Source organism: Diaphorina citri, unplaced genomic scaffold (assembly GCF_000475195.1).
Source record: "Diaphorina citri unplaced genomic scaffold, Diaci psyllid genome assembly version 1.1 scaffold1087, whole genome shotgun sequence".
Lineage (NCBI taxonomy): Eukaryota > Metazoa > Arthropoda > Insecta > Hemiptera > Psyllidae > Diaphorina > Diaphorina citri.
Window position 1 is genome coordinate 85,357 of NW_007378516.1, and position 16,858 is coordinate 102,214.

At 40.9% G+C, this 16,858-nt stretch overlaps 1 protein-coding gene across 1 annotated transcript in view; it reads right to left on the reverse strand.

The window, feature by feature from the left end:
* The window catches only part of LOC103514133, a gene marked incomplete at its 5' end in the record, with an annotated part of 88,041 nt that extends 73,571 nt beyond the window's left edge, over positions 1-14,470 (reverse strand). Inside the window, 2 exon segments of the mRNA XM_026827179.1 lie at positions 6,484-6,639; positions 14,338-14,470. Coding sequence (XP_026682980.1) covers positions 6,484-6,639; positions 14,338-14,422 — 241 coding nt within the window.
* Positions 14,471-16,858: the final 2,388 nt, after the last annotated feature.

Consider the following 16,858-nt stretch of genomic DNA (forward strand, 5'->3'; position numbering starts at 1 on the left):
GCCCATGAGCGTATTATGAGGCAAGCATAAGAGCCCATGAGCGTATTATGAGGCAAGCATAAGAGCCCATGAGCGTATTATGAGGCAAGCATAAGAGCCCATGAGCGTATTATGAGGCAAGCATAAGAGCCCATGAGCGTATTATGAGGCAAGCATAAGAGCCCATGAGCGTATTATGAGGCAAGCATAAGAGCCCATGAGCGTATTATGAGGCAAGCATAAGAGCCCATGAGCGTATTATGAGGCAAGCATAAGAGCCCATGAGCGTATTATGAGGCAAGCATAAGAGCCCATGAGCGTATTATGAGGCAAGCATAAGAGCCCATGAGCGTATTATGAGGCAAGCATAAGAGCCCATGAGCGTATTATGAGGCAAGCATAAGAGCCCATGAGCGTATTATGAGGCAAGCATAAGAGCCCATGAGCGTATTATGAGGCAAGCATAAGAGCCCATGAGCGTATTATGAGGCAAGCATAAGAGCCCATGAGCGTATTATGAGGCAAGCATAAGAGCCCATGAGCGTATTATGAGGCAAGCATAAGAGCCCATGAGCGTATTATGAGGCAAGCATAAGAGCCCATGAGCGTATTATGAGGCAAGCATAAGAGCCCATGAGCGTATTATGAGGCAAGCATAAGAGCCCATGAGCGTATTATGAGGCAAGCATAAGAGCCCATGAGCGTATTATGAGGCAAGCATAAGAGCCCATGAGCGTATTATGAGGCAAGCATAAGAATAAATATAAAATTTCCCTACTTCTAACCTCTGGAATGTAGAATTATTCTAGAATTTAGATAGAAGAATCCCCTAAAGTTCTTCTGAAAGAGTCTGAAGACAAAGTTATAAGTTCTTCTACACATATTTTTACTCTTACATCCTCTTCGCACTAATGAAGCAAGTACATTATGATGTAACATGTTCACTTGTTCACATGGGGTGCTTATAAATTTCTCCTATAGGGTGTCCGTAGTCTCGTACATTTTCAAACAGGGTGAATCACCCTTAATGTAACACCTGGGTGGCCGGGGAAAATCCTTGGAAATTAAAGGTAGAGAAAATGGGGAAATTGTAAATGCAATGGGAATTTGGAATTTTGGAATGCTCTAAAAGTCTAAAACAATCTGGTGAATCAGTCACATCCACTAATTGAAAAAATCGGTTATTTTGGCACATCCACCATTTTTCTTCTTTTTCATTATTATTTATTTTTATTCTTATTTTTTCTTTCTTTCTTTCTTTCTTCCTTTATTACTTTCTATCTGGGAAGACTTTTACATTCTTTAAAAGTTTAGATTTAGAACTTTTCACGAGATATGTTTCTCGTAAAAAGTTGTCTTTAACATTCTCTCCTTAGTACATATCCACTTTCTTCTTTCTAGATCAGATTCGACAGTTTAAAAAAAGCACTAATATCTAAATCTCTCGAACATACCTAACCTAAATTACTTACTTTCCTGAGCATACCTACCTAATTGTCAGCTAGTCAGCTACACAGCTACCCTATTTCCCTAACACCTCAATCTCCCGTTCATAATTCACCCCCGTGGCATGTTCTCTTATCTCATTAGATTAATGAGATCTGTATGTCATAAAGTCGGGTGTAGAGTGGGGAAGTAATAAATAAAACACTTCGGTACATAGAGCGAGCGATGAGCAGATGATGTAGCGCTTTGCTTTCTCCCGTTGTGGGAGCTCGGAGGGGGATAAGATGAGAAGCTAAACCAGAACGAAACAGAGATCACAACTCTAAGAAGTAAGAAGCTTTCTTTAAGAAAAAAGGAACCCCTCCTTAGTCGCCACAATTGTAGACAATTATGTCTACAGTTTAGACAAGGAGTAAAATCAGTAATAGAGAATGATTGTATAGCAGTATTATCTTGTCAAGATGAGAAGCTATACCAGAACGAAACAGAGATCATAACTCTAAGAAGAGTAAGAAGCTTTTTTTATGAAAAAAGGGACAATACTTTTTTTCCTTGATGACCTTGGTTTCTAGGCCTGCCCACTCAAGTAGATGCTTATGCATGGCTGTCACAGGCAAAACTGAACGTACTTGACTGCCCGACCTCAGAAAAGTCTTGAAAAGAGTAAAAGAAACTAGATCTCTTCAATTTTCACCGGAGCGGATTTTATCTGAAACACATCGTTCTCAGGACAGCTGGCTTTCTCCTATCCTGTCTTTCTTCTCTCTTCGCTTTCGGGACGATAAGACCTCAGCAGTTAGGTACCTACAGTTACCTCTATTAAACCTCTTAGAAAACTTGGTCTTCACTACAGTCTTCCTTATAATATGAAGCCCAAACTTCTTTAAAAAAGAAAAAAAGAACAAAGGTCTAATATTTAACCCTTTGACTCACCAGGTCCACATTTGTCATAGTGGTAACTAGACTGGCAATAAACCCGATTTCTTTCATGATATGCTAGGCTGTGTTAGGCCCTGCAAGGAGCTGAGGAGCATTTGCCTCTCCGTGCTCCTACTCCCTCTTTTCTTTTCCATTATTCCCCCTCCTCCTCTTCTTTCTCCGCCTCTTCCTCTTTCTCTTCCTCCTTCTCTTCTTCTTTCAGATCTCACCTCCTTCTCTTGCTCTTTCTCCTCCTCTGTATTATGAGGCAAGCATAAGAGCCCATGAGCGTATTATGCTAAGTAGTATTGAACACTGAACTGTAACCTACAAGTAGGTATGTACATAGTATCTACATAATACCACGAAAGAAAATTGTCTGCAATAACCGTTATGTTGAGCTTAAAAGAGAAATGTAAGAAAAAGGGAAATAATAAAAATGAGGTGGAGGAAGTAGAGAGAAAGAGAAGAAGAGTATGTGTGAGAAGAAAAAAGTGAAAGGAAGAAAACTGAAGAAAGAAGAGAAGTGGAGGAGGAGTAGGAAGATAGAGAGGAGGAGAAGGAGGAAGAAAAAGAGTAAGACATACAAAGACTGTCACCTACCACCCTCTAACGCCCCACCCTTAACGTCATGTACCTTCTAACATTGTTATAGCCCCCGCTATAACCCACCATAGCTCTGGATGCATACTAGTTGCGTATAGAACGACCTTGGACATGCTACCTAAAATAGACTTTGAAAAAGATGCACATTGGTGTAATTGCGTAGGTACACTTTTATACTAATTGCGTACATTTTCAAAAAGTAAAAAGATGCTTGGACTTGCAGGCCATCAATTTTTACAGCTAAAACCAAATAACTACCTATCTTTTTATAGTTCAACGGTTGTTAAAGTTAAAACTAAACACTTGGAGTCCATTTTTCGAGCCTTGAGGTGATTGAAGAAAAAGAGGGAGGGGTACAGAGAAGAACAAGAAGTGGAGGAAGAAAAAGAGGGAAGGATACAGGATGAAAAGAGCAAGAAGTAGAGGGTACTAATGAGTGACAATACGATGATGAAGGACCGTCACCCTTCCAGTCTTTCACCACAGTCACCCGAGTGGTCTATTATAATTATGAGACCAGTGGTGGAGAGAATAGGGATTCGAAACTCAAGGTAAAATGAATATACCTTGCTTATCCTGCCCGTATAGGACTAGTCCCTTTACCCCAGCAGTCTAAACAAGGTCTCGTAAATCACTGCCCACAACCTCGATATTAGGGTAATTATCCGTCATAAACTTTTAAAACATACATCACTCGATAGCTGTCAATCAAGGACTAGCAACAGAAAATACATTGTATGTAGGTAGGTACTTAATGAAATTTTGTGTAGGTAAATTGTACCTAAAATCTACTTTTTTAAAACATGTTGAACTTTGGTTTAATAGAGGTTTAGGTGCTGAGGTCTTTATTGATCGGGGTTTCAGCGTCCGTTCAGCGGCAAGCTATTAACTCACCCATTTTGAGTGGGGCCTCTCTCTCTCCTTCTTCTTCTTCTCCTTCTTTTCTTTTCTCTCCCTCTCTCTCTGCCCAGCACCTAGATACTTACCTACCTACTGATCTAGCAACGCACCTCTATAGGAATAGGTAGGTATACCTATAAGCCTACCTTACCTATTCTTGATTCAAGATGGCGTAAAGATGAAATGCATGAAGAAGTCAGGAGCTCGTTAATTAACGCGGCACTCGTCAAGTCATCCGATGTTAAGCAACGAGGAGCGAGGAGAAAAAAATGGGAAAGTGGCAGAGAACCAACGCACCCCTATAGGAACAGGTAGGTATACCTATAAGCCTACCTTACCTATTCTTGATTCAAGATGGCGTAAAGATGAAATGCATGAAGAAGTCGGGAGCTCGTTAATTAACGCGGCACTCGTCAAGTCATCCGATGTTAAGCAACGAGGAGCGAGGAGAAAAAAATGGGAAAGTGGCAGAGACGGGCAAAATCGCCTGAGTAAAAGACTGACGCTATGACTTGACGAACGTTTGGCGTTGTAAGTCAGCTACAGGTAGAACTTGGGATTTCGGAAACATAAAGTATTATGTTTAGGGCTATTGCACTACAAAACAGAGAATGAGTAGATGTGTGGAAGAGGGAACTAAGTGGACACGGAGATGACAGGATTAAGTGGATAATGGACTAAATAGAAAAGAGCTTTCCTTTAGATCTCATTGGTATCCACCAACTTGTCCTAGAATTAGGAAAACAAGACAGGTTTTCATTATTAATAAAATTTAATTCGTGGATGTCACAAAATCACCAAATGAAATCGGTGGATGTGACAGATTTACCAAACGAAATTAGAGGATGTGACATGTTTACCAAATTAAATTAGTGGATGTGACAGATTTACCTACCAAACGAAATTAAACAGTCTGTCAGCCAGTCGGAACGTGAGTAGCGGATGGCGAGAAAAGCTTGAGACCTAGGTCTGTCAGACCACCTGAGAGACCTAGGTCTGTCAGACCATCTGAGAGACTCTCTCTCAGACTCAGAACCGGTGTACGTAGACGAGACGGTCTGAGCGTATTATGAGGCAAGCATAAGAGCCCATGAGCGTATTATGAGGCAAGCATAAGAGCCCGTGAGCGTATTATGAGGCAAGCATAAGAGCCCATGAGCGTATTATGAGGCAAGCATAAGAGCCCATGAGCGTATTATGAGGCAAGCATAGGCAAAGCTCGTCCGTTGAGAAGCGAAACTGTGTATCAACGTATTTATCGATTGTTATGTAGAAATAGAGGGAAAAGGCTGCAGGAAAGTATCCAGGATTTCAGCAAGGAAAGGCAAAAATTGTGGCTTGAGAAGGGATGCTCCAAATCTCATTGGTTGATTTCAAAATTTTCAGCCAATCAGATTCTTTTACCCAAGAGTTTAACTTAAACCGAGTTTAATTGGGCCACGGCCATGAATCAAATAATCACCAAAGTACCTGTTCATGCAGGTGAACCTCGGTCAAATTCTGTGTGATAGGTACTTACAGGTAGGGTTAAAGGGTATCTACAGTCTACATAGGGACAAGATAGAGCTCCTTCAGGAAAACCCTGTCACTTGAAAGAAAGCCATAAAAAATGAGGTCATAAAAAATGCAAGTTTGTATTCTCAGAGGAATTTTCTTCAGTTTAATAAAAACAGTTTGATGAAAAAAATCATAACACAACGCCATAAATCACAAATGACATGTTTGTGAACAAAAATTAGGTACTTCTTACTTTCCGTGTTTGATGTGAGACAACTGAGACAGACTGTCTCACAGTGTTGGAAGGAGTGAGGTTTGAACCTGTTTGGGCGCCCAGAAATAATATCAGGGCTCCTTCCATGTCCCACCTCTTAAGGTGAAGAGACCACAGGTTCAAAGTGTTTTCTCTGTAAAGCTATGTCCACACATTGTCGACGCCATCGTCGATCGACGGTGACTGAAACCGTAGGTACACTGCCTTGACAACATAGATTTTCCTCGTTGATCGACGGGCGGTCGACTATTTTTGAACACACCTTCAAAATATATTATCACTTTGAAAATATTTTAAAAAATTATCTAGAGGCGATTTTGTTTCTCAGACGACGATTTAAGGAAAAGGGGCTTTTCGTTATAATTATGCCAAAAACTTCATCTCCGGATGAGAAGTTCAAAGGTGAAGGGGAGAATGAGTGGATGTGTGGAAGAGGGAACTAAGTGGACAAGGAGATGACAGGATTAAGTGGATAATGGACTAAATAGAAAAGAGCTTTCCTTTAGATCTCATTGGTATCCACCAACTTGTCCTAGAATCGGAGCGGATTTTATCGGAAACACATCGTTCTCAGGACAACTGGCTTTTTCCTATTCTGTCTTCCTTCTCTCTTCGCTTTCGGGACGATAAGACCTCAGCAGTTAGTTACCTACAGTTACCTCTATTAAACCTCTTAGAAAACTTGGTCTTCATTACAGTCTTCCTTATAATATGAAGCCCAAACCTCTTTAAAAAAGAAAAAATAACAAAAGTCTAATATTTAACCCTTTGACTCACCAGGTCCACATTTGTCATAGTGGTAACTAGACTGGCAATAAACCCGATTTCTTTCATGATATCAAAACTTTAACCCTTCGACTCACCAGTTCCACATTTGTCATAGTGGTTGGTGACGGAAAATTCGGGTAGGCATTGACACTGCTTGCTCCCCTCGTCACAAAAGGAATTCTCCACCCCGCACTCCTTGGTCTCCACGCACTTGTCTCCGAACTTCTTCTCGCCTCGTCCCGCCATTGAATCTGGAACACGAAGGGGTTAAGTGGCAGAGAATGACTCAAGAAATTCTTTGATAAAGTAATTATAAGTATAGTACAAGTTTTAGTCAATATAGGAAACTGGAAATTTACACTTTGATTCCTAGTTATTTTAATAATAGTAAAAGTTTATTTACGCCAGCCTAGTTAGCTTAGTTGGTAGTGCGTCTGCCTTGTAAGCGCTAGGCCGCGGGTTCGATTCCCGCCCGGGGCGGATTTTATCCTGATGGGATAATGTTCGTTCTCGGAACTGGCTTTCTCCTATCCTGTCTTCCTTCTCTCTTCGATTTCGGGACGATAAGACCATAGCAGTTACAGTTCCCTCTGTCAATCCTCTTTTAAAAAAAAAGTTTATTTATACTGCTCAAATATAACTAAAAAGTCCCCCTTCTAGGTACCTACACTATTATTCAAACATTTTGGGGATGAAATTCCATACCTCAGCTAGGGTTGAACTAAAGCCCTCCTGATTATCCGGTGAGCATATTGACTACTACATAATACTACACCAAAATTTTCTAAATACAGAATGGGATTAATGCCTGAGACATTCTCTTCCATCCAACCTCTAATCTTCATTGAAAGTAATTTCAAGTTTCCGAGAAACTATCTGAGTTTCTGAGAAACTATCTGAGTTTCCGAGAAACTATCTGAGTTTTTGAGAAACTATTTGAGTTTCTGAGAAACTATTCAAGTTTCATATGTTAATAAAAAAAAAAGTTTCCGAGAAACTATCTGAGTTTCTGAGAAACTATCTGAGTTTCCGAGAAACTATCTGAGTTTTTGAGAAACTATTTGAGTTTCTGAGAAACTATTCAAGTTTCATATGTTAATAAAAAAAAAAGTTTCCGAGAAACTATCTGAGTTTCTGAGAAACTATCTGAGTTTCCGAGAAACTATCTGAGTTTTTGAGAAACTATTTGAGTTTCTGAGAAACTATTCAAGTTTCATATGTTAATAAAAAAAAAAGTTTCCGAGAAACTATCTGAGTTTCTGAGAAACTATCTGAGTTTCCGAGAAACTATCTGAGTTTTTGAGAAACTATTTGAGTTTCTGAGAAACTATTCAAGTTTCATATGTTAATAAAAAAAAAAGTTTCCGAGAAACTATCTGAGTTTCTGAGAAACTATCTGAGTTTCCGAGAAACTATCTGAGTTTTTGAGAAACTATTTGAGTTTCTGAGAAACTATTCAAGTTTCATATGTTAATAAAAAAGAGCCCCCGGGTTCACATCCCGGGACTGGCTGAAATCAGAGAGAGTGAGAAAATTCGAAATATTAACCCTTTCGTTGTGGATAAGCTTCATATCCCAGGACTGGAGAGAAAAAAATGACAAATTAAAATATCAAAAAGTCAGCGCGCAATAATGTTGAATGCTTCTTCTACCTTGCTTCTTCTAATTATGCACTAATAAACCCGAGGTTCTCAAAATTTGAAATTCGCGCCACTCTTGTGAGCACAACATGGCGGTTTGTTTACATTTTTTTAAGGATACGCTTTTATAACACGTGAGGTATAGGGTACCCTCCTTCCACTACTTGAGCTCCTTGATCCTAAACAAATAAAGTTCGTTCCCGGAACAGCTGACTTTCTCCTATCCTGTCCTTCTTTCTCACTTCGCTTTTGGGACAATAAGGCCTTAACAGTTACAGTTCCCTGTATCAAATCTCTAGCTAGTCTAGGAAAAAAGAGGAAGAAGAAGAAGAAGGAAGAACAAGAAGAAGAGGAGGAAGAAGAAGAAGAAAGAAGGAGGAAGAAGAAGGAAGAAGGAGAAGAAGAAGAAGAAGAAGAAGAGGAAAAAGAAGAAGAAGAAGAAGATGAAGAAGAAGAAGAAGAAGAAGAAGAAGATGAAGAAGAAGGAAGAAGAAGAGGAAGAAGAAGAAGGAAGAAGAAGAAGGCTAGGTCGTAGGTTTCCTTATTCATTGTCTTTTTTCCACAGACCCCAAAAGTCCATCAGTGCTTCCATCATCTTCCGGGAAACTTGGGGGGAGCAAAAAACTCACAAGTGAACATCACAATGTCACAGAAGTATCACAGCTAGCAACTAGGAAGGCAAGCTTTTTGTTCCATCCCCTTCGTCCCTTGTCCCAGGGCCGTCAACAGGGTGTTCATTCGGCCCCATTTGCACCGGGCCCAGGCTCCTAAAGGGGACCCGGGGTCAGCTGTTTTTAAGAAGGCAAATAAATACGACTACATTGATAGTATCTTGTTCAAGAAAAAGGAAAAAGAGAAGAAGTGAGGATGGTCTGATTGTTGGCGTTACCACTGTGGCCCGGCTAGTCTTTGTTCGACCCTGCAAGGAGCTGAGGAGCATTTGCCTCTTTTCTTTTCCATTCTTTCTATCTACTCCTCCTCCTCTTCTTCTTTCAGATCTCACCTCCTTCTCTTGCTCTTTCTCCTTCCTCCTCCTCCTGCCCCTGCTTCCACTGTACCTCCTTTCATGTCTTTTATATTCTTTCCCCTCCCCCTCCCCCCTCCTATTCTTCTTCTCTTCCTCTCCCTTCTCCAACACCCTCCTTTCTGACCTCTTCCATTCTTCTGCCCTCCCTCCTCCTCCTCCTCTTCCTCCCCTCCCCACTTTGTCCTCTGACAGAAGAAGATGGCAGAACAGTTGCATCTATTCGTTTTAGCTGGCAGAATGCCAAGTATTGAGGAACGTGGGGAAACTCCTAGGACAACACTCCTTTAGGGCACTGGGTCCTACTGTTCCTTCTTTTCCTATTCTTGATCCTTTTTTTCGCTTCTCCTTCTCCTAATCTTCCTCCTCCTTCCCCTTCTTATTTTCATTCTCCTACTTCTATTCCTCTGTTTCTCCTCATTCTTCTCTTTCTTCTCCTTCCTCTTCCCCATGATTGTTTTCCTCCTATACTCTTCATCCTCCTTCTTCTTCCCCTCCTCTTCCACCTCGTTCTCCTACTCCTCTACTTCCTCCCCTCCCTCCTTTCTGGCCTCTTCCATTCTTCTGCCCTTCCTCCTCCTCCTCCTCCTCCCCTCCCCACTTTGTCTTCTGACAGAAGAAGATGGCAGAACAGTTGCATCTATTCGTTTTAGCTGGCAGAATGCCAAGTATTGAGGAACGTGGGGAAACTCCTAGCACAAAACTGAAACACGGCCCGTCGAAATTTGCCGTCGAAAATTTTATGCACACTTTGTCGGAAATCACAGAAAATTAGTTGGAACTCGCGGAATATTTGTTGAAATTTCCGAAAAAAAAATTCACGCCCTGAAGTGTGCGATAAAAAAATCGAAAAAGGACCTTTAAAAACCTCCCTCTAAAAACACGTTTCGACGGTCGAAAACACGGATTATATTCGCCTTTTATCCACGGGCGCACCTCCCGAAGTTGACTGTCTGAGACATTCTCAGATACTGCGGGTTGCGGGCATATTCGAAACAAAGGCGCCTTAACTCCTAAACTCCTAGGACAACACTCCTTTAGGGCACTGGGTCCTACTGTTCCTTCTTTTCCTATTCTTGATCCTTTTTTTTTTCGCTTCTCCTTCTCCTAATCTTCCTCCTCCTTCCCCTTCTTATTTTCATTCTCCTACTTCTATTCCTCTGTTTCTTCTCTTTCTTCTCCTTCCTCTTCTCCTCTTCCTCATGATTGTTTTCCTCCTATACTCTTCATCCTCCTTCTTCTTCCCCTCCTCTTCCACCTCGTTCTCCTACTCCTCTACTTCTACTTCTATTCCTCCTCTCCTACTTTTCTTCTTCCTTCCTCTTTTTCCTTCCCCTCATCCTATTCTTCTCTGATGATATGTATGGGGTGGGGAGGGAAGGATGTGGGTGTTGAAGCTTGAAGGATAGTTGATGGACATATGAAGTAACTAGTGAGGAGGAGCTTTGTCCCACTTCTTCTCTGGTGATATGTATGGGGTGGGGAGGGAAGGATGTGGGTGTTGAAGCTTGAAGGATAGTTGATGGACATATGAAGTAACTAGTGAGGAGGAGAAGGAGAAAGAGGAAGAGAAGGAGAAATTAAGTTGGAAATTGATGGAGTTGATATGAAAGATGGGTGTTGTAAAATGAGCACGGAAGAGGAGGAGGAAGCCATAAAAGAGCGAGAGGAGAGAGGTGTGAATGAGTTTTGGAGAAGGGAGGATAATTTGTTTTTATGTAGGTGGGGAGGGACTTACCTTTATGGCCTTTATGCCTGGTACGTACATCTGTAGATAACTAAATCAGAAACATAGATGGAGTTGATATGAAAGATGGGTGTTGATAAATGAGCACGGAAGAATTTGTTTTTATGTAGGTGGGGAGGGACTTACCTTTATGGCCTTTATGCCTGGTACGTACATCTGTAGATAACTAAATCAGAAACATTTTTTAAAGGTCGCGGGATTCTCCCCCAACACTACCTTTGTACCCTATGTCGTGAAAGTTTGCCTTTTGATATTACCTATGCATAGGCTTGCCAAATATCCAAAATGTCGATTCGGGACGCGAATCCGCGAACATAATTGCCAAATCCGCGAACATAATCGATATGCATAGGCTTGCCAAATATCCAAAAAGTCGATTCGGGACGCGAATCCGCGAACATAATTGCCAAATCCGCGAACATAATCGCAAAATCCGCGAACAAAATCGCCAAATCCGCGACGATAATCGCCAAATCCGCGAACATAATCGCGAAATCCGCGAACATAATCGCGAATTTTTAAAGTTAAAAAACGCGTCCCGAATTTTTTCTGGGACAAAAACGGAAATTCGGGACAAAACGCCCCAAAATGAAAAACTGGAACGGGACGCCAGGACACCCCTTTAAATTCGGGACTGTCCCGGCCAATTCGGGACGTTTGGCAAGCCTACCTATGCATGGACTATAGGTATGTGATGTAGCTATTAGGTATGGACATGAAAAAAATGCTGCTTTCCGGATGGGTGATTATACGAAGACCCTAGCCTCAAGAGTACACACTTCCTGTTTCCAAATTTTTTATGCGAATTATTTATGAGTGCGATTTCATGTTAAAGTCCATCAAAACCACATCCCCTTATTTGTTATTTATGTGAGAGGACAAGTGAAAATACAATCCCTAAACTTCCTCTTCCTGTCACATATCCCTATCCTCCTCCTCCCTTTTCTCTTCCTTGTCCTCCTCTTCTTCTAATCCTCTTTCTTCTCTTCTTTCACCATCTTCCTCCTCCTCTTCTTCTTCTTCTTCTTCCTCCTCCTCCTCTTCTTCTTCTTCTTCCTCCTCTTCTTCTTCTTCTTCTTCTTCTAATCCTCTTTCTTCTCTTCTTTCACCTTCACTTCTTCTTCTTCTTCTTCTTCTTCTTCTTCTTCTTCTTCTTCTTCTTCTTCTTTTTCCTTCTCTTCCCTTTCTTCTTCTTCTTCCTCTTCTTCTTCTTCTTCTTCTTCTTCATCCTCCTCTCCTCTTTCTCTTTTCGTTCCTTTGGTTTTTTTTTTTCTCATCTTCTCTCTTTTCCTGGCGTTTCACACCCTATGGGACCTATAGAATTTGAGACTATTGTGGACTGGACTTGTCTTGATATTTTGCTGATAGAAAGCTGTGCTGACTATTTGGGATTTTCGGGCCTATTTCTGAATTCTAAAAAGACTTCGATGTATTAGACTATGGAAAAAAGGGACTTTTCAGTCTCATTCTGGCAGGATAAACAATGTACGAGCACCTGTGTATACTTATTCGTATATTAAGAAGTGCGGTAGCGCTCCGCCCCGCCATGTCAAGAAAGTTTGACCGTTCTCTTCTAGGTATTCTACCTTCGAATAGTCTGATTAACGTAGACCCTGGCGCTGCTTAGGGTATTCCTATTCCACAACATTCCCCCTACCTCTCTCTGCCGATATTTCATCAAGCCAAAGTAGTTTTTCATTACGTATTCATGAGGTAGGAAAAAAACCCTCATCTTTTACTTCTCTCAGAAAAGCAAAGAGAAAAGCACAAGATTGAATACCTTCTTGTCAAGCTTTGATGAAGTCATGAGAGAATTTCAGGGTAGGAGAGAAGAGAGAGGAGAAGGAAGAGGAGGAGAACGAATTGGACAGAAAGGAAAGGAGAAGGAAGAGAAATATTAGTGAAGAGAGAAGAGGAGGAGAAGGAATAGGAGAGAACAAGCTGGGCCCGTCCCTCCGGGAATTTTTTAGCCCGTAGTTTATTCGATCGTGATTAGAGAAAATCAGTACCTACATATACTTATGTACCTACCTAATTTGTTTAATATTCAGTTTATTAATATTCTTGATTTGATTTTTTGATTTTACTTTCATGTAATGATTTAAAATCAAGACTAGAGCCCGTTCTCCCTTTATTCCCATTTGATTTTTCGATTTTACTTCATGTAATGATTAGACTAGAGCCCGTTCTCCCTTTATTCCTTTATTCCCAATATAATAAGTCACCCATCCATTTATTGGCCTTGCTCGGCGTAGCTTAACATAGGTGACGCGAAAACCGGTCTTAAATTATCGACTGAAGTGTTATCTAACCACCATTTTCGTGTTCCAGGTAAAAAGACCTTTAATTTGATATATAGGTCGACCAGCTTTGGATAAGCCTTCTATGGGGACAGACTGATGACACCGAAGCGAATACAATAGCCCGTCCACTATACCTTTTTTTATTACTATCGTAATAATAAAGGAAGGACGGGCTGTTTATTTATACTGCTCAAATATAACTAAAAAGTCCCCCTTCTAGGTACCTACACTATTACTCGAACATTTTGGGGATGAAATTCCATACCTCAGCTAGGGTTGAACTAAAGCCCTCCTGATTATCCGGTGAGCGTATTGACCAGACTACTACATAATACTACACCAAAATTTTCTAAATACAGAATGGGATTAATGCCTGAGACATTCTCTTCCATCCAACCCCTAATCTTCATTGTGTTGTATAAAAAAGTTGAAAAGTAATATTTCAAGTTTCCGAGAAACTATCTGAGTTTCTGAGAAACTATCACCTTCTTCCCTTCTTCTTCCTAGCCTTTTCCTATTTAAATAGGGTCGGTGTTTATTGCCAGAATGTTTATTGCTATCAACAACTATTGAATATACTTACTGGTCGTGGTGGTGAGGGGGTCTACACCCAGGGCCCCCACCACCAGTAGCATCACCATGGCTTAAAAAAAAAGTTTATTTATACTGCTCAAATATAACTAAAAAGTCCCCCTTCTAGGTACCTACACTATTATTCAAACATTTTGGGGATGAAATTCCATACCTCACCTAGGGTTGAACTAAAGCCCTCCTGATTATCCGGTGAGCATATTGACTACTACATAATACTACACCAAAATTTTCTAAATACAGAACGGGATTAATGCCTGAGACATTCTCTTCCATCCAACCTCTAATCTTCATTGAAAGTAATTTCAAGTTTCCGAGAAACTATCTGAGTTTCTGAGAAACTATCTAAGTTTCCGAGAAACTATCTGAGTTTCTGAGAAACTATCTGAGTTTCCGAGAAACTATCTGAGTTTTTGAGAAACTATTTGAGTTTCTGAGAAACTATTCAAGTTTCATATGTTAATAAAAAAAAAAGTTTCCGAGAAACTATCTGAGTTTCTGAGAAACTATTTGAGTTTCTGAGAAACTATCACCTTCTTCCCTTCTTCTTTCTAGCCTTTTCCTATTTAAATAGGGTCGGTGTTTATTGTCAGTCTCTTCCAGGCAGCCCTGAGAATCTATCAACAACTATTGAATATACTTACTGGTCGTGGTGGTGAGGGGGTCTACACCCAGGGCCCCCACCACCAGTAGCATCACCATGGCAACCTCGGGTCCCCATATCTGCATTGCAAGCTGCGGTCCTGATAAGCCCCCGGGTTCACATCCCGGGACTGGCTGAAATCAGAGAGAGTGAGAAAGTTCGAAATATTAACCCTTTCGTTGTGGATAAGCTTCATGTCCCAGGACTGGAGAGAAAAAAATGACAAATTAAAATATCAAGAAGCCAGCGCGCAATAATGTTGAATGCTTCTTCTACCTTGCTTCTTCTAAGTATGCACTAATAAAAACGATGGTTCTCAAAATTTGAAATTCGCGCCACTCTTATGAGCACAACATGGCGGTTTGTTTACATTTTTTTAAGGATACGCTTTTATAACACGTGAGGTATAGGGTACCCTCCCTCCACTACTTGAGCTCCTTGATCCTAAACAAACAAAGTTCGTTCCCGGAACGGCTGACTTTCTCCTATCCTGTCCTTCTTTCTCACTTCGCTTTTGGGACAATAAGGCCTTAACAGTTACAGTTCCCTGTATCAAATCTCTGGGTAGTCTAGGAAAGAAGAGGAGGAAGAAGAAGAAGAAAGAAGAAGGAGGAAGAAGAAGAAGAAGAAGAAGGAAGAAGGAGAAGAAGAACAAGAAGACGAGGAGGAGGAAGAAGGAAGAAGTAGAAGAAGAAGATGAAGAAGATGAAGAAGAAGAAAGAAGATGAAGAAGAAGGAAGAAGAAGAAGAAGGGAGAAGAAGAAGAAGAAGAGGAAGAAGAAGAAGGAAGAAGAAGAAGAAGAAGAAGAAGAAGGCTAGGTCGTATATAGGTTTCCTTATTCGTTGTCTTTTTTCCACAGACCCCAAAAGTCCACCAGTGCTTCCATCATCTTCCGCGAAACTTGGGGGGAACATCACAATGTCACAGAAGCATCGCAGCTAGCAACTAGGAAGGACAAGGAAAGCTTTTTGTTCCTTCCCCTCCTTGCCTTGCTCCAGGGCTGTTCAAGGAGAAGGAAAGAAGGGAGAGGAAGAGAGAGGGAATAGAAGGAGGAGTAGGATAGAAGGGAGAGGAGGAGGAGGATGAGAAGGAATAGAAGAGGAGGAGGAATAGGAGATAAGGGAGGAGATGAGAGAAGAGATAGAAGAAGGAGCTGGAAGAGAAGGAGGAGGAGAAAAGGGAAGAGGAGGAGGAAAAGAGAGATGTGGGAGAGGAGAAGCGAAGGAGTAAGTAGAAGATGAGTAAAATAGAAGAGAAGGAGGAGAAGGAATAGGAGATAAGGGAGAGAGGAGAAAGATGATGATTTACTTTATTTATGAGGTATCCAATGTTGTAGAAAGCCATCAATCTAGTCTTCTAGTCACAGCATCACATCATCAGTAAAGAAATGTGGGACAGGTAGGGAGTTTCCCAGTTACATATTTCCATATTTATTATGATGATGTAAAGTACAGGTATTTCTTCCCCGTTTATTTTCCGTTTTTCATAGTTAGGTTGTTCATTTGTAATAGATAGTAAAGGGAAACCGTTTATATTGTAAATAAATAAATAAATACAGGTATGTAGGTACCTAAGATATACTTGTAGGTATAGTAATAAGTACCTAGGTATAGTTAGTTATGTTATGTGGGTAGTTAAATAAAGGGATGAGATGAATCAAAATGAGGGACGGACAGTGCATTTACACTAGTGCCGTCAACTTTTGATCGTTTAAAATTGGCGGAAAGAAAATAATAAAAATAAAACTACCTAGACTTGGTGGGGACGTATTTTAGTCCATGAGTGTTGAGACTGTTGAGTCTGTATCTGTACATACCTGCAGAACCTATCCTTGCTATTTAACACCTGTAATACCTGTAAATCTACCTACCCTTCCTAATTAACACCTGTGCGACCTTCTCACCTGTTTCAATCTATGTTGACCGTAACCGAATCCACATGAACTGACCAAATCCACTTATTCCTGCATCGCCAACAATTCGCAGTCATTGGCCATTATTACTTCACTCACCGAGATAAAAAAAACACAAAACTGAACCTCGGCCCGTCGAAATTTGCCGTCGAAAATTTTATGCACACTTTGTCGGAAATCACAGAAAATTAGTTGGAACTCGCGGAATATTTGTTGAAATTTCCGAAAAAAAAATTCACGCCCTGAAGTGTGCGATAAAAAAATCGAAAAAGGACCTTTAAAAACCTCCCTCTAAAAACACGTTTCGACGGTCGAAAACACGGATTATATTCGCCTTTTATCCACGGGCGCACCTCCCGAAGTTGACTGTCTGAGACATTCTCAGATACTGCGGGTTGCGGGCATATTCGAAACAAAGGCGCCTTAACTCCTCTGTCCCTCCCCTCTTCTGCTTTTTTTACTATTTCCCCTCCTTCCCCTACTTCTTATCCCTTCTACTAGTTTTTCTATGCCCCTCTCTCTCTTCTACTACCGTTTCTCTGTTACCTACTTTTCCTCTCCCCCTCCCTTTATTTCTTTCTCTCCTCTTCCGTCCACTTTTATTATCTT